This window comes from Leopardus geoffroyi, chromosome B4 (assembly GCF_018350155.1).
Source record: "Leopardus geoffroyi isolate Oge1 chromosome B4, O.geoffroyi_Oge1_pat1.0, whole genome shotgun sequence".
NCBI lineage: Eukaryota > Metazoa > Chordata > Mammalia > Carnivora > Felidae > Leopardus > Leopardus geoffroyi.
In genome coordinates this window covers 39176483-39194894 of record NC_059341.1, presented here as the reverse complement: position 1 = coordinate 39194894, position 18412 = coordinate 39176483, and the positions used below count along the sequence as shown (strand labels likewise).

Genomic DNA, 18412 nt, shown 5'->3' with positions numbered 1-18412 from the left:
TAAATCATGGTGAGAGTCAAACTAAATGTGTCTGCAGGCTGCCAGTTTGCCAATCACTGAAGAGAGTCAGAAGTCATGAATCACACCAGCCCCTGCCAGATGGAGTCAGAATGTAGTAGTAACAGAGAGAAGCAGGTGAGGGAATTGCTGGTCCCTCTGGTGGCCGGAAAGAGGGGTTCCTTCTGGGCAGTCATCCTACACCTGTTCACACAAGCATTTTTTTCTAAGTTGTTCCTGTCTGTGGTATTAGTGCCACCTTGTGGATTTCCCAGGAAGCACCGCATGTTTAGACCTGTATGTTGACTCCTACAGAGGCCAGAGGGTAGTCAGGGATGGGGGTGACCAGTTGAAGCCAGAGCCAAAGCAAATCACCACACATGAAACGGAAGCCATGTTTTGGATAAGCAGAAACTCAAGGCTCTAGTGGGAATACTGAGGTGGGGCCAGAGGGGCCAGCGGAATTCTGTCTTGCTGTTTTTTCAGGCAACTTAGTTCTGTTGGACTGAGCCTTGGGTCAGAGCTGATAGACTCTGCCCCTCCTCCGTGTTGGGGAGGCCCTCAGAGCCCAGAGCATGAAACCCTCCAGTCCATCATCTTCAAAGTGTCAGCCTTAGTTCTTTAAGCCTAGGAGAAATTGGGTAGGTAGGACTCAAAAATGAGTGTCTGTTGCCATGTTCATCCTGTTTCGTGAGGACAACGTCTGTTTACGGCATTTCAAATTCATTATATGTGTTCTTAAGCTTTTTGAATATTTTCTCTTCATATTTTAATGTGCGTTACCCATTCTCTTCCCATCCCCTTATTTTTTGGAAAAGGCCAAACTGTTGTTTCTACTTTTTTCCAAACTATGCTGCGTCTTACCAAAACTGTTTTCCTAAACCTCATTTGTTTGAGGAAACCTGTCCCATCTCAGAAAGTGTCCCCTCCCACACTTGGGGCGCCCTGGCCTTTGCTGTTAGAGCTCCACGCAGTCTTATCGGCTATGTGTTTTGTTTCCCCATTGAAAGCTCCTTAGCCGCAGGGCACGGGTTTTTTCTCTGCTCTTCCTTAAAGGCTCAGCATAGGCCCTGCACACATGTTGGCTACGGATAGGCTGGACCTTCACATTCATGGTCGCCAGTTGTTTTGCTGTCGTTACTGCTGTAAGGGCAGGGGAGCAACAGTCTGGTGCAATATTCAGTTTTGAATACTCGCTTCATGACAGTGTGTTGAGAAGATTACTAAGCCAACTGGAACATTTTATTCTGGTGTTACCTCTGTGTCCTGCATAAAACTTCCAGATCTTTGGAAAGTCATAAGAAATACAACAGTAGTCACCAGAGCACAAAAGACCTGGGATTTCTGGTTCTTCACTCCATCACAAACTCCCACTTTCACAAAGGGCACTTGTGTCTCAGGTTAGAGATTTTTCAAGTGTAGGATGAAATGGCTCTGAAAGAACCTGTAAAGGGGACCTTAGATTTATCAATAGCCAGCTGTGTGGAATGTAGCACCTGCCTTGTCTTCTTCCCACACTTAGACATCCACAGTTCTGAATGGGAGAAGCCCTCGGGGTTACTGGAAGGCATTTGGAAGGAGTGGTGTTGTCCTGTAACAGACAGGCACCGCGACACTGCAGGACAAACAGACGAGGGAGGGGTGGGAGGGAGGGACCTGGCTGTACAACGGGTCTTGCAGAAGAGAATTCCAAGGATGGTTAGGAGTGGCAACTGGGGTCCTTGGAAACTCCCAAGAGGCCTTACAGACTCCACTAGGCAGAAACCCAAGAACAAAGTTATCCCTGCTTGTCTCCAAGAATGGTGGGTATCAGTGGGGGAATGGAGACAAAGGGAATTTTCTAGGGTCCTTGTAAGATTAGAAATCCTGTTAAGTGGAGTTAGTGGAGAATAACTGGCAATCTTAATCTGGACTTTCCCAATGACCAGTTGCAACTCAGGTCAGAATTAAACGGGAAAACAGCTTCTAGTCACTTTGAAAGAGACAGGGATCTATAGAGAGCATGAGTGTTTATAGCAACATCAAAATAGCCATGAAGCCATTGCCTTTTGTATTACCCTCAGAAGCTGGTCTGAGGAGCTGTGGTCCAGGAGCAGCTAGGAACAGAGCCTGGCAATTCATCAAAGTGTGGACTCTCTCACCCCCTTCCTAGGCTCTGCCGTACCACCCCCCCCCCCAAAGGGTAGCTATGGCCCAGTCCTCCTGCGAGAGTTATCAGTGGGGCGCCACGAAGAGTAGCAGAATGGAGTCAAGAAAGCTACAGAGGTGGAGTTCTTCACATCCCCCCTAGAATAGAATCTGGAGATGGCACTCAGGGCCTCTGGTGCCTCCCAAGGCAGGGATGCTCACTCACAACAGGAGTGAACAGCTGACAGAAGTCAGGGATAAGCCCAGTCGTGATAGTAGGGACCTACCCACCTTAGGAGAGAAAGGTGGGCTGAGGCTTCTAGTGCATAAGATGGCTACACGGGGGCCCCAAAAGGGAAAAAAAAGATTACTTGTCTTGTGATAACACAGACACATGTAGATTTGTGTTTTATGCCACTACCAATTGTTGCCAACAGAGTTCTGACATGAGAAAAGATATGTTCTATTCCGAGGACTGCGGGTCTAGAAATAAGTCGAAGTGGCCAGAGAATTTAGGTCAAGGTGAGTTTATTGTCCAAATAGCATAACCTAATTGCATCCAAAACCATTTGCAAATCCATCTTTAAGCTAGTCAAAATAACAGGCCATTATTTTTAAAAATCACTTAACACTGAACAGACAGGACCTCTTAAAAGGCAGCTGACTATACCATGTCACCATCATAACCAAGAAAACACTTTTGCCACACTTCCTAAAAAACCTTTTGTTTATACTGATCATGCTACTTTAGCACTTGCTAGCATCCTGACCAAATAAGCACCCACACCTCTTATAGAGTACATTGTGAGAGAATAACATTGACTCGATATGGCATCACACTCATTTTAAAGCAAAAAAAAAAAAAAAAAAATTATAATAATAATAAAAGAAGTCCAAGACGAGAAACTGTAACTGAGAGAGAAAGAGATCTGAGGTACATGGTACAAGGGTAATGAACATAATGGAAAAAATCCAATGGCCCAGTGATTTGCTGGGGATTTAAGAGTTGGCCAACGGTAAGAACAAAACCCAATTAAAAGAAACAAAAACAAAACAAAACAAAACAAAACTTTTTTTTTTTTTTAAAGGACAGGCACCTGTCAAAATACATTGGATGCTGTAATGTCTACAGTCAGTAAGGCACTTTTTTTCCCCAAAGTAGGCTGCAGGCAGAGGAAGGCATGCTGCAGCTACAGTGTGCACGGATACAGTTGCTGATGGCTTCTTGAAACCTGAGCCAAGAATCGGGTCTGATAGTCCAGCCAAGTCTAAAAGCAGAGACACACAAATGTCTGGCTGAAAGGACTGTTCTGGGCTGTTTAGAATCCAGAACCGTGAAAAGCCACGTGGTATGAGAAAGTCATAAACCTCCTCCTGAATCTTCCTGCCCTATTTTGTACAAACGGACGACAGCACGAGTAGCTCTTAAAAACTGCTCCGAGCCCACACCACTAGAAGCCTGCGCTCACTCGTTCTATAGCTACAGTTTGTTGGCTTAAGGGGACTTTACCGTCTCAGCACTAATTTCCCTTTTAAAGCTATACTCAGGGTTGGACTGTCTCAAAGATAAACAAAGAGGAATCCTTTTGGCTTAGAAGCCAACTGGCTTACTCAGACTTCCTCCCCATTCCTCCCTCCCATTCCCACACTACCAATATTATCTTCTTGAACTAGAAAATCATTATTTACATGATATAAGGTGCAAGTCTATTTCTTCTCCCAGCCCTGCCCCCTATGGCCCATGGAGAGAAAATTCCCCCCACCTTCTTTGAGAAAGTCATCCAATCCTGCCTAATGCTCTTTAACCTCATCCCCAGAGCCCCTGGGGTAGTGTAGAAGGCCCCAAGGGTGCCAGACCGCAGGAAAGCGACAGTTCCCCATGAAGAGGAGCCCATCCTGCTGGCGAAGGGACGACAGCGTGAGGGTTGCTTTACCTGACCCACCTCTTGTACAGAGCACATAGACCAAAGGGGATCTGGCTTTAAGACATGGTGAACTCTTCAGTGGGGTCCTAGGGCAGTTCCAGAATAAAGCCTCCCCTAAGACAAGTTCCTTGCTCTGAGGAGCCCTCCTCTCAACACGGGAAGGCATTCTACTGGGGGACCTGTCCCCAGCTTCCACCCTGCAGGGCTTCTTGGCTGTTACAAACCTGCATGGAATTGAATTATGCTTAGCATATATTTTTGGCATACTAGGATTTCTCCCCCGCCCCCGGGATTTGGCCAAACTAGGGGAGGGAATAAAATTTGGCAGGCTAGGGGAACAACTTAGCCCCCACTGATGGAGAAAAACAGTAATAGCAATGACCAAAAAAAAAAAAAAAAAAAAAACAACAACAACAACAAAAAAAAACCAAAAAACCGAAAACTGAAACAGAGAGGAGGAAGAACAGATAGAAAGACAACAAAGTAGAAAAAGACCAATAGGTTTGGAACCCCATTTGTGGGAGGTGAGAAAGAGGAAAAAAAAAATCTGTGGGGGAGAGCTGAACTCCGTCACATAAAAACTCCTACCAAGGAAACCAAGATCTAAGGAGAGGGCATCAGCTACTTTAACAAATCCAGGCTTCCTTCTTTTATTTAAGGAGGAAGCAGGCAGAAAAGCCAAACAAACTAGCACCTTCCCCATCAGCCACACCACACCTCCCATCACACCAGGCCCCGAGGGCAAGAAGGAGAAAAAGATCACCCCAGTGGCACCCAGGAAGTTACAGACTGCAGGGAGAGTCTGCAGGCCTGTTCCCTTCCTTATTCATCAGGTTCTCTCATTTGCTGCTTCTGTTTGAGCCAGGGACAGTCACTGTTAAGTGACTTCATACCTCGCTTTCTTTAGGCTCCAATACTCCCAAGGACTTTAGGGACCACGTATCCTTCCATCCCGTGTTACTCCTCACAGCCCCAAAGAGTATCCTGTGCAAAGTGAGCTCTTGACAAAACACTGGCTGCTCAGCTTTCCTCTCCAAAACTTCAGAATTCACAACCCACCGCCCTACCAGAAACTCCCTAGAATTTTAGGGTCATGCTAACTCACCAAATCCTGAACCCTTCCAAACATACTTCAAGAGAGACTGACTCCTCTGGAATGGCATCTCTGTAGAGACACAGCCTCTCCACCTCCCTTCCACTACCAATCCAATACTTATCTGACCTATTTTCCCAATCTTGCCAACTCAATGCAATTTAAAACCTGAAGTCCATGTAGTGCCACTCAGCAGAGGGGCTGGCTGTGCATAGTGCCAGCCTGCCGCAGTCTGAGACAGGTAGGGGAGAAGGAACCCCCACAGATTCACATGCCCACAGATTCAGATCTAGAAGAGCCTCTGAGATTATCCTACACTGGGGATGCCCATGTCAGGGAAGGGGAAAGCTAGAGGGGAAGCTTTCAAGATGAAAGGACCCTAAGCAGATGAAAGCCCTGCTTTATGAAAGGGCCACAAGATGAGGGTCTCCAAATAGCCTGCTGGAATTCTTTTCAATCTGTCTCCAGATACCTGGTACCTAAGTGCAAATTATGACTTCCTAGTTCACTGCATAAAGGTTTTGCTGAATGTCTGCCTTGCGGGGGAAGGGGGAAGGGAAATCCCTTGGTTCAATTGTATTTTTTCCATCATGATGAGGATACCGGAGTCAAAATGGAAGCCTGATGACCTTCATGACTGAAAAGGTCCCTGGGTGTGAGACCCAGGACCCAAAACCACCCAACCCTCCACTGAGAGGGGCTTGAAGCCTCCTCCCCAACTTCTTTCCCCACACTAACGGCTCCCAAGCAGAAACTATGCGGCTGTGAGGTATTATGAAAACAAAAATGTGAATCATTTTCTTTTGTAGCTATTGATTTTGTCCAGTAAACCTGAGGTAAAGAATGTTCTGTCTTTGAAGAATGTGATCAGAGAGAGAGAGAGGGGAAAAAAAAAAAAAAAAAAACCCAAATGGAAAAAAAAAAAAACAAACCAACAACAACAAAAAAAACCAACCATGAATACGCTACCAGAAGAAAATAAACTATGGAAGGGCTTTTCCAGTACGAAGAACTCCTATCTCAACCATCTACTTCAGGACTTGGGATTTAAGCAGTAAAATAATATATTATAAAAATGTTTATAAAATAGCAGCACACTCTGTGAAACATTACAGCTAGGTACTGTTAATGTGAATAAGGATGAATGATCTTAGCTTCTTAGCAGCGCAAAAAAAAAAAATAATAATAAAAAACTGAACACAATAAAATGAAAAATAAGAGACCCTTAGATTTTTCTCCATCTTCAACCCTCATACTACGAAACAAGGCAGAATCTGTGTATAAAATAATTCTTCAAAGCAGCCCTGTTCTGATTTTTCTTTTTTACTCAAAAAGGCAAATATTTTAATAGCTTCATTACCTGTCAATTATAATTGTGCAAAAAAAAAAAAAAAAAAGTTGTTGCTCCAACCTCTTTGCTAACTGAATGCCTCCAAGAAGTGGAGAGGAAAAAAAAATTCAAGTACGCTGAATACAACTTTGCAATGAAATTAACAAAAAACGGAAAAGGGAACACAATGCCACACTCTGATATTCATATTCAGCTGTCTGTCTGCACCAGCAATAACTTTTCTTTCCATGTCCAAAGGAGAAGTATATAGGTGGGAATTCAGATCCTTCTGTGCCATCAAAATGTAACAGCTTTTTGTTTGTAGGCTTTATGGAGGAATGTTGTGACAGGGATGTTGGTGGAAAGGGGTGTCTCTTGAGTCCTGGTAGGGATACCAGAACTGTGTACCAAAGAATGTCAGATACCAGAAGTGAATAGTCACCTGACTGAGGGCTGGAGGGGGAGGGGCACAGGACAAGGGAGGAGTCTATCCAGCATGATTTGCATAAACCATCCCATCTATTCCTCAGGAACAATTTTTCAAAGTGCTTTTCGAATGGAATGGTTTATAACAATGCTAAACTGTGGACCAGACATGCCAATCAGCACCAAAAATCAGTTGTTTTTTTTTTAATAAAGGATGCCAAGGTCACATTACCCTCTTCAATACATTAAGAGAAAAGATTCCATTCCAGATCCCACCCTCGGTCTCCATCTGCCTCCATTTCATAGGAGTTTTGGTTATGGCCCAAAGCGAAATTGCCCCTTTTGATAAAAACACGGTGGTGTCTGCCACGAACCATGTTTGGAAGAAGAAGCATGATGTCAAAAAGACACGTGAAACCCAGGACCCCATCACCTGCGTCCGACTGGCAAAATAAAACCTCTCTTTTAGGTAGCAGCTACTGTAGACAGCAAGAGTTCGCAACTAGAGATTCAGCTATGCTCCTGACTTAGTGACAAACAGGTGGTCGAGAGCAAAGGTGCTTCCACGTCCAAAATGGTTCGACCGCGTTAACAGATTGTTTTGTCCTCCCTCCCTCCATCATGTCCCTTATTTCTAATTCCTTCTTGAGTTCATTGCTTCGCAATCTAATGACGCCATAAATGGCACACACAGTTCCTTGAAATTATCCTAAAAGGGGTGTGTACGTGCTAGTTCATAACATGAAAAAAAAAAAAAGCCTCCTCTAATTTGTTCCCATATTTGCAGGCGTACATTTTTCTCTAGCTACTCTGCAGGGTCTCCTGTAAGCATTTTACTATTACTTTTAACATAATCAAACAATAACTGTTCGCATATACAAGGGATTCCCTTCTGTTGTACTTCAAATAGGCACCAAATGCTTTTAGTTATTCCATTTATATAGGACCTTTTTCTCTCACTTCTAAAAGATCTTTCAATATGATCTAGGTGGGGGCAGAATTTTTTTTTTTTTTTTTAAGTTTCATCCTAAAACATAAAGAACAAAACACAACCAGAGAGGAGAGAGCAGATGTGAACACGTCTCTCCCATTCGGCCCGACTGCATCCTCACAGGTCAATATCCCGCACGTCTGTAGGGGTGCTGGCCTGGTCCAGTTCATCCTCCGACTTGGACCCATCCCCCTGGTCCTGACGGAACTGCTGCAGGCTGTTGAGCAGCACCACCTCAATCTGCTCCTGGCAGGCTTTGAGGCAGTCCTAAAAGGAGAACGGGTCAGACCAGAGCTGTTAGCAAGATCAACAACATGCAGAGCGTTTCTGAAGAAAATGTACACAATGTAAGCCTTGCATATTGCATGCTAGTTTCCCAGTGGTAAGAAACGTGAAGTAAAGGAGATGTGTCCCCGTGGTGCCCTGGGACCACACCGACTCATGGGGCATCCCAGCTGGCCGCATCAGTACCACCTGGGAGCTTGTTGCAAATGCAGAATCACAGCCCACTCCTCATCAACCTATAACAGAATCCGTATTTTAGCAGAAGGCCAGGAGAGTCAAATGCACATGAGAACCTGGCTAAGGTGACGAGCCACTTATGGACACGCAGCACCTGGTAATCAGGGTGTCAACTGGATGCTTTCTGCTTGTGGACACTGGGAGGTGACGGAGAGAGAGGAAAGGCCAGCACCACAGACAGCTACAGAACTAGGCAAGGGTAGCACTGGAAGAATGGATACAAAGAGAATGGATTGAACTGTACTCACACAAACCAGGTCTAAGTTCTTAAAAAAAAACATTTTTCTGCTTACTTACCACCCTCAATTCTCATAAAAATGCAACACAGGATGTTTACAAAACTCCGGACACTTGAACCGTCCAATTTGGAAATAAGTAAGAATTTGCAGCATTGTTTGATATTATAGTCTATATTTGGTAGGGAAAACTCAGAGTGGGTTTGCCCCAGGCAGATGCTTCTGTTAGCCGGGTGCCTTGGAAGGCCAAGGCAACTCCTGGCTGTCACTAGGGAGGGGCTGGTTCCTCCAGCAAGTGGGGTGGGTGTGAGCTAAAGAAATCATTCTTACCAGACATCGTCCCCCCCTCCTTTGCAAGGCTGCTTTTCTGCACTCAAGCAGCATATACATATGGAAAATACGTTAACTGGATTCTGCTTGGGTCTTTCCACAGCTTAATCTATGCTTCCCTTCTGTTTGTTTCACTGAGCAAGTTTCACTGCCCAGAAGTTACTGTTTGCCAAGCACAAAAGCATTATCTTTATTTTCCGAAGATCTAAAATAGAGTTGGAACTAACTACTCAGGGACACGGTTTCCATACCCCCCAAATTTTCCATTCGTATCTTGTCCATCCCACATTTCAGACTACAGCTTTTTACGAAAATGAAGGTTAGGAACAACAGCTATCACCCAAAATGTAAGAAAAATGAAAAGAGGGACGGTAATATTTGCGACCACACACCGCACTTGTAGGCAGCGGCTACGTTTCGTCCGCTTGTAAAGTAAGGATCAAAAATGCTCACAGGGTAAAGGTCAACTGAGATCACATATATAGGTTGTTAAACTCAGTAAATGATGACAATTTATTATGGAATGAAGATCGTTCCAGGCCTGGAGTCTGGAAGAATTCTTTAGATTTCTTTAAGATGTGGTACAGAGAAGCATGTGCTTCAAACTGGTAAAGGGAGCACCATGCATCTGCCACAGGAGGTGGATTGTGCCACAAGACACACAGAACCTGGCCGCAGAGGTCTGCGTGCCACCCCAAACAAGCTGAGGACTCAGGGACTGGCAACCAAGCACCCAGCAACCTCTCTCAAACTTCTGTGGCATAGTCACATCCCCCACCCTGTCTGACCCTCTCTACCTTCCCTTTGTTCCTCCTCCAAGACCCAGCCTCCAAGGGCTGTGCTCCCAGGTCACCTACCACTTGCCCAACATGCTTGGGGGTGAAGGCCAAAGGCATAATGTTTCTTAATTTTTTTTAATGTTTATTTATTTTTGTGAGAGAGAAAGAGAGAGAGAGACAGAGACAGAGCGTGAGTGGAGGAAGGGCAGAGGGAGAGGGAGATACAGAATCCGAAGCAGGCTCCTGGCTCTGAGCTGTCAGCACAGAGCCCAATGAGGGGGCTCTAACACACGAACTGTGAGATCATGACCTGAGCCAAAGTCAGATGCTTAACCGACCGCGCCACCCAGGTGCCCCTAAAGGCATAATGTTTCTAAGGGCACTTATGTTTCAGTGAGGGTTTCTGAACACTGTAAAGGCACACAATCTAAAGAAAACTGATCATAAATAAAGTCAAAGCTAGTGTGGGGATAAACACAGCAAACAAGTGACCATCAGCCAACCATGGTCGACTGTCCCTTGGGAAGCTTCTGTGTCAGAGATGGAGAGCAGGGCCCACTCTGCCAGTCTTCCTTCCAAAGTTGGAATTAGGTTGCTCTGTTCTCCATTCAAGCACCATCTGAAGGAGCCGACTTGTTCTTTTTTTTTTTTCAACGTTTATTTATTTTTGGGACAGAGAGAGACAGAGCATGAACGGGGGAGGGGCAGAGAGAGAGGGAGACACAGAATCGGAAACAGGCTCCAGGCTCCGAGCCATCAGCCCAGAGCCTGACGCGGGGCTCGAACTCACGGACCGCGAGATCGTGACCTGGCTGAAGTCGGACGCTTAACCGACTGCGCCACCCAGGCGCCCCAGGAGCCGACTTGTTCTTAAAGGCCGTGTTGGCATAATGCCATCTTCACACACCCCGTCTCACATCTCCGGCTCCTTCAGCCCCCTCCTCATTCAGAAATGCAGGGCGGCAGAAGTTAAATGAATATTAATTTCCTCTTTCTTTTTCCTTGCAGAGAATAAGAAGTTGAATCTAGCCAGTTCTTATGGGACGCCCCTCCACTACAGAGGTCCTTCAGGAGCTGTTGAAGGTTATGTACAAAAGTTTCTTTTCTGGGTGGCTCAGTTGGCTGAATGTCCAACTTCTGATTTCGGCTCAGGTCATGATCCCAGGGCCATGGGATCAAGACCTACATCGGGCTCCACACTGAGCATGGAGCCTGCTTGGGGTTCTCTCTCCCCCTGACCCTCTCCTCCACTCATGCTCTTTCTCTCTCTCTAAATAAAAAAAAAATAAACAAGTTTTTTTCTAGGAGGCAGGGAGAATGAGTCAGAACCCCTCCACACCATAAGGATGGTAGCCATATGTTTGCCTCCATGGAAGACAAATCCTATCCAAAGCATATGGCATAAAGAGCTTTTTTTTTTTTTTTTTTAAATCTGAAGTATAATTAACATACCGTGTCATATTAGTTGCAGGTATAGTGTAAAACAGCTTTTGTTATCCTCACTTCTCAGCCTTTCGGCTAAGATCAAGTGAAGAGCTTTTGTTATCTAAGGAGGACGGCAGGATTCTCAGCTGATTGAGAAGGGGGAAGGGGCAGACAATAGCTCTGAGCCCTTAAATTAAAAAAGAAATGCCTGTCAGGTGTCAGGAATGAGGCCTCTTTAAAAAGAGGGCTTCCCATGGCACAGCCATTTGCTGAAGATTTCCTGATGTCAAGTTTGTGTAGAAAACCTTGCCCACACCACCACCCCCTCTTCCCCTCCCCAGGAAACCTCATGCCCCCTGGCCAATCCTGTCCAGCATTCCTTCCTCAGAAGCTTTATTTGGGTGCCATGGGGAGGTAATCAGGGTCAGCACACCTTCCACCCCCAAGATACGACCATCTCAGGATTCCATGATCATCACTGCATTGGCCACACCAAGCATCCCTGAGAAAGATCATCCTCCAAATGAGACAGAGCTCAGGAAAGCTAAAGAACCTGATTTCAGGCCGTACAGAGTCTTCCCTTGTGGGTCACCAATGTTTCTACTGTTTCTGGTATTTAGTTTTCCCCTCCAGCGGCCTGAAACCGGAAAGAAAGTTCTGGAAAAATCCCACAGGGAAGGCTGGGACATTTGGCAGTCACTTCTACTGGACATCAGAGCCAAGGGCCTTCAAGATATGAAGTGTCACATTTATAGAAGTTCCAGCCAAAAACACGTGTATAGGCTTTCCCGAATAAACTGAGGAAGTTTTCGTATAAAACACTTCTCCAACCCTGTTTTAATTTTAATCTATACTGTTACTGATGATGGCCAGCTCTTGACCTTTGATACCTCTTACTTGAAGAGTTAAGTAATGACTACAGCAGTTATCCCAGAAATAAGGGACCCTGAACCCCATTCCCTGTTCTCTTCTAGATTCACCTAGGACAGAGCAGGAAGTTAAATCTCTCTGGGGCCACTCATGTCCCCGCTCCTGGAAAGCTTTCTGGGGCCTCTGCCTAACCCTGCTCCAGGTTCCCCTTCTTCACAACTTGGCTGTTACCAGCTTGACTGTTAACTGCAGATACGACCATTCTTATCTAGATGAAAAACTTCAGGGCAAGAGCCTCTCATAGAAACAGTGTCGAACAGTCTGTGATGGTGGGAACAGAGAAATCAGCACCCTCCTGCCCAGACACAGAACTCACTCTCTGTATTTTTAATGCCTGCCTTTAGCATATTGTTAGGAGCCCTTCTTGGGCCTGCAAAGAGCATGAGGACTTCCTGTGAGCTGATGAAGAGGAAAATGTGTGGTGGCACCACTACCTGCAGCCAGACGTGCCTACTTCACACATTCCTGCCCAAGGAGCCCCTGCTCTCCCGAGCAGAAGGGCAGGACAGTGCATGGGCCTGGGGTGGGGGAAGTGGTGACCTAAAGGGAGGGGGTACCCTGCCACAAATCCAGCAGGGCCTGGGAAGAAAAAGGAGGCAGAGCCGGAGAGGAGCAGAACTAAGGTCATTTCCAAAGGGCAGAACTGTGGGACAACACACACAGGCGATTACAGAATCGGGGAATTTGGGGGTCTGAAGGGCTTTTGGAGCTCAGACAGCCACACGCCCTCATTTTGCCGCTAGAGAACAGAACTAAAGCCTGCTTGTCCCCCAGTTACATCTAGTTAAAAGCTAAGCCTGGCTTTAAATGGGCAAGCCTCCAGCTTCAGAACTGCTTCCCCTGACACCCTGTGCTTCTTCCCAGCTCTAAGTAAAGACATATAGGGCAGAGAATCTCCAAGAGAGGGAGTCATAGCCCAAGTGGCTGAGGCGGAGGGGGGCACGAGTGGGGGGGAACCAACAGAGCTTCCAGTGAAAAGATGCTACGTGCATGCAAAGTGCAGCGGCTCCGGGACCTCTGCTTTCCGGCAGCCTCCGAAAGCACCAGTCATTGTGTTAAGATGCCCCAAATTAAGCTGATTAAAAGGAAAGCCATAATGCTCGTCTGTCAGCCCGGACAGGTGGCACTCCACAGTGCTGGAGGTCGGGCAAACCTCCAACTTCGATGATGATAGGCCCCCTCCCTTGGCCCTGCATGCCCCCCCTCCCCCCCCCAGCCCCGGAGCCCTGACAGCAGTGTTTGTGATCTCCAGCTCGTTACATGGGCCTCCGACTTCCTCTGCTTGCTGGCTCGGGCTCCGCGCCCTGCACCCTCCTCGGCCTCCATGAATGGGCTGACGGAACTCCTACCATTAGCCCTCAGTGTAACTGCATCACTCCATTGTCACCACACACGCACTGCACTCAACAGGGGGACAAAGGGCTGAATGAACCCCAGACCCGCGGCCAACTCAGGCAGAGACAACTTAGGAAACTATCTCATTCTTCCTTTCTTCACAGGCTGTTTGGCTATTTCCTTGCATACCAAATGAGGCCCACAGAAAAAATAAGGCAGGAGAGGGAAGCATCAGCCTCCACCGCTATCCCGTCCCCCTCCCCACCCCCAGCCTCCCTTCCAGCCACTCTTCACAGGGTTCCTGACCACAGGCCCTGTGGAGTCTGCAGAGCCCGAGTCCTACAGGGGTCTTTAGGAGAAGGTGCTGTGAAGGTGTCAGTGCCTCTCACTAAGCAGGACAAAGACACGATGCTGGGGACCCTGTGAAGAGCATGTAGCCAAAATCGAGACTTCTTCCACAGCAGAGCTGATGGGTTTTTAATAGCTCTCGGACAACCAAGATCCTAGCATGCCAGGATGACCCTAAGGAAGGGATGTTCTAGAATCTTCTCTGGGTGATATTTAAGAATGCAACAGAGTTTGGCTGTAACCCAGGCACAAAAGGATGACCTTAACGATCAGGTGACTAGCGTCTAGATCTTCTTCTGTTAAAGATCTCTGGGTAGCTTCACAGCATCGTCATGGCCCGGGAGCCCAAGTTCTGCTCTTTTTATTAGGCGACTTGTAAAACCGTGTCACGTGAAGGTGATGTGATTTGCTCAGGACCCTGACATGTAATTAGTGCTAAGAAATCTCAGGCTTTCCAAAAGACCTGGGGGAGACCAAAGAATTAGAAACCCACTCGAAGCCCATCTGCCTGGCCTTTGTCTGCCGTTCCTTCCTTCCTGCTTCCCTCCCTCTCTTCAGCATCATTCCCAAGACTCTGCCAGGGGCTCTGGATAAAGAGCGCAGTAAAAGTTGGGTCCTGTTCAAGAGGCTCTATAGACAAGCGAACAGAGAGATAAACGCTGGCACAAAGCAGGAGCCGAGCGCGGAGGGGACGGAAGAGGAGCCCCGAGTCTGCCTGGCGAAGCCGGGAAAGGTCCACTGGGGAACCGGGACGCTCGGTCCCTCCTCTCAAACTCACCCCTGGCAACGGAAGGCCCGGTAGAAGTTTCCCCCAAAGCCAGCACTGCCTCGCTGGCTGGCGTCTGTTTTTAGCAACACTTATGACTGGAAGGAAAAAGTACTTAAAATATACCACCCTCTGAGACTTTTATTCCCTGTAAAACTGTCAGGCTTCTCACTCAGCTTTCTCTTTGGAATGAAGCGTTCCGGTTTATTTTGGCAACCAGAGGGAGCAACAAAGACCAACCTTCTCAGAGCTGCATGGGTCCCTCCTGTCAAAGCTATCTGCCTCCAGCCAGTGAGCCAGAGGAATCAGGGGGAACTGGCTGTCTCAAAGGAATCGGGGTTGTGGGGGGGATGTGCTCTCAGCAGTTTGACCCCCCGACAATGCAGACAGAAAACACCGTGAGCTTGAAGACATCACAAATAACAAGGTGCACTGGTGAGTGCACCACTGTGGGGACTCCAGCGTGACACGTCAGCTCTTTCTGACTCCTGTCTGTCCTATCTCACCAGAGCCCATGTGCAAAACGTGGTGCTGTGTACTTGACTTCTCCATGGGAGAGCTCAACACAAACCTGTGGGCATTTCACAGTGTGGGTCTGAGAGCACTGTGTGTGTGTGTGTGTGTGTGTGTGTGTGTGTGTGTGTGTTTTAATTGTGGCAAAATAAGTTGAACGTAACATTTACCATCTGAATCATTTTTTAGGTGTACAGTGGCTTTAGTGCATTTACTTTGCTGTGCAACCACCTCCATTCTCCATTTCCAGAACTTTCTCATCATCCCAAAGTGAAACTCCATACCCATTAAATGACTTCCTCTTCCCCCCGCCGGGGCCCTGGTAACCTCTATTTTACTTTCTGTCTCTGTGAACTTGACTACTCTAGGTATGGCACAGAAGTGGAATCATGTATTTTTGTCTTTTTGGGTCTGGTTTATTTCGCTTAGCATGTTTTCAATGTTGTAGCCTCTGTTGGCATTACACTTCCTTTGTAAGGTTGACTAATATTCCATTGCACTCACTAAGGAGAACACATCTAAGGAGAATACTTACCACATTTTGTTTCTCCATTCCAAGGACATTTTCTATCATCAAGTGGACTCTGCCAGGAGGCCTGCATTTTACAGTAGGCCCAGTAAGCTCCTTCCTCTGCATTTAGAGTATATAACACTCTAGCATTCATTTCCTCATGATCTTAATTTGCTAGGATTTTGCACATTTCACTCTCGATTTGTCTTAGGATCGCTAAGTTCCTTCAGGCCAGGAACATCAGGTCTCATCTTCCATGCACTACCCACCTGCCTCCACTTCTACCTCCAAGCCATCCAGGCCTTCCTCATAATGCAAGTCTGCGGCCAGTGAGCCGTTAGTCAACACTCCCAGAAATGAATGGAGAGTCAAGTGCTTCAAACACCCCACCTCTCGACTCATGAAATAGTAAATGAGCTCAGGAAGCAAAACTTGCCTCCCTCCAAATGCTAATGCTTTCTAAAGCCACTCCTTTTATTTTCCTTCACTCTGAGCCTCAGCACTTCAGAGAGCACAGGCAGACAGATGGGAGGAGACCCAGCAGAACTCACGGAGGGCTCAAGTGGTTATCTGAAAAAGTGCTATGGATTTTACATTCTCCTCTGCTCATGCTTGGTTTTTGTTTTTTGGGGGCTTTTTTTGCTTTTAATTTTTATTTTGTTTTTGAGAAAGAGAGAGACAGAGAGACAGTGCTAGTGGGTGAGGTGTGGCGGGGGGGGGGGGGGCGGTGGGGTGGGGCACGGTGGGCAGAGGATCCAAAGCAGGCTCTGCGCTGAAAGCAGAGAGAGTCTGATGCGGGGCTCAAACCCACAAGCTGTGAGATCATGACCTGAGCCAAAGTCAGAAGCTTGACCAACCGAGCCACCCAGGTGCCCCTCATGCTTGGTTTTTAAGTATTAAGATATGTAACTGAGGGCCCACCGGTAAGCATGTGACATGTGCATGCAAGTCCAGTGCAACAGCTGGGATTTCTAAGAGACCTCTGAGCGGGTTTGCATCCATTTAACTCAGTCTGACAGCTAACTTGGATGGACTGGCTACATAGTATCTGAAAGGGGCAAGCACTTTCTCCAGTTTGCCACGAGAAACTGGTTTGCAGTCTTGAAAAGCACCCCAAGAGACTCCCAAGAGACTCTTGAAAAGCACCCCAAGTGGCACCTCAGGAGTGACCTCTGTCCATCTGAAACCAGTAAGGGGTGATAAAAGGACATGTGGAGAAGGCGGGAGACCCATGGGGCAACCGGCCAACTGGAGCAGATCTATAAATATCTTAAAGAGGTTACAGTGCCTGGGGTCAAACTGTTGTCACTGACATTCTTGTCTCTGGGGGGTCAAGGAAGAGCTGGTCTTAAGCTGGTTGCTGCTCGGGATTCCTTTTTGTAAGGCAGCCTTAATAGGAGATATTCAGAAAAGGAAGGAAGCTTCTCATTTCTATAAATGTTAGGTCCTGTCCACGATTTGTCTCTGGAGGACTGGAAAAGCATTCTGCACGTGAAGCTGCCTGGAGGGGTCTTTTCAATCTCTATTTTGGAAACCATGTTTTTAAAGCCTATGTTTTGGACCTAGAATTTTAAAAGCCTAAGAACTGCTTCACAGCAGGCCCCTAGGTTCCATGAGGCCCTTTAACACCTCCCTGCACTACTTCCTTGAGATGGTGATAAAGGCCAAGGCAAAATACAGATACGTAGGTGAGAAAGCCAGGAAGCTGCAGCCTCACACTCTCTGAGCTTCAGCCTTCTGCTCAGCATCCCTGTGGGGCATTAGCCACAGGCCCGCAAACCACATTCTCTCTTAACTCAATATACTCCCACAGCAGGGCATTCGGAATCTCCCTGGAACATCCAGAGGGGGCATCTTCGTGTGGACTCTCCAGGGCCTCTGAGCTGACACACCTCTCGGAGTTGGTTTGGAGCAGAGGCCCTTCCCCAAACAAAAAGCTTTGGGAGCAACCACAAGGGTGGAGCGCAGAGTTCCCAGGCGAGGAGTCTAAGCTTCCTGGGTCCAGTCCCAGCTCTGCTAGTGCCCCCCCACCCCCCAACCCCGCCCCACCCCCAGCTGCTTCCCTCAGCCCTCCACATGGAAAAAGCCCCCACTGGAAGACGCAGGAACTGCCTCGCTGACCTCTCAGAACCACCCCGGCTCGGACCTTCTAAGGACTGCAATTTCCTACCAGCTGAATCAGAGCCTCACTTGACCCTGGTCTCTCAAGACCTTTCTTCTAAAGAGCTTCAAATTCTGGCAAGCAGAACTGCAGCCTCTGGGCAGTCCACGGGGCACAAGAATGGAAAAATCTATAGCTAATAATAGTTCTTTGAATTACTATGGCTCTCTATTCTTTTAGAAGTACTTTTTAATCCATTACCACATTAAACAAAAGGGAAGTGAGAGGCGGGTGGGGTTGAGAGGTGTGTCAAGGCCAGACACCATTCTCGTGGTGGGGCACCTCTTAGATCCCCACCGCCCCCAGTGCAGCAGAGCCAGGCTCTAGTCCCCTCTCCACGCTGTGTCTCCGCCTTAGTGGCTGTAAGCAGAGCAGCACACTGTGGGGGAGAGGCAGCCTGAGGACATGTACATAAATGGAAATGAAGCAACGATTCAGACCCATGGGGAAGCCCACACCATGAAGGAAAATTAGTAAACAGCCCTCCTCCCACTTTGTTATCTGCCTGCTAGGCTCTTTTCTCTATTTAATGGCACACAGGCTTTCAAACCCTTAAGAGGAAGCCTCATCTGTTGGATTTTGTACTACCTTGGATATTGATCTTGGAAAACAGAAACCACCAACAAAGAAAAGTATCTCCAACACATCATCGTCAGGCCAGCTGTCT

General features: G+C 47.2%; 1 protein-coding gene across 1 annotated transcript in view; it reads right to left on the bottom strand.

Annotated features, from left to right (window-relative positions):
* Positions 1-2635: 2635 nt before the first annotated feature.
* CCND2 (cyclin D2) overlaps positions 2636-18412 on the bottom strand; it is a 30627-nt gene continuing 14850 nt past the window's right edge. Inside the window, exon 5 of the mRNA XM_045465058.1 lies at positions 2636-8156. Within this exon, the coding sequence (XP_045321014.1) occupies positions 8007-8156 (150 nt within the window). The 3' untranslated portion in view covers positions 2636-8006. The remainder of the gene's footprint in view (positions 8157-18412) is intronic.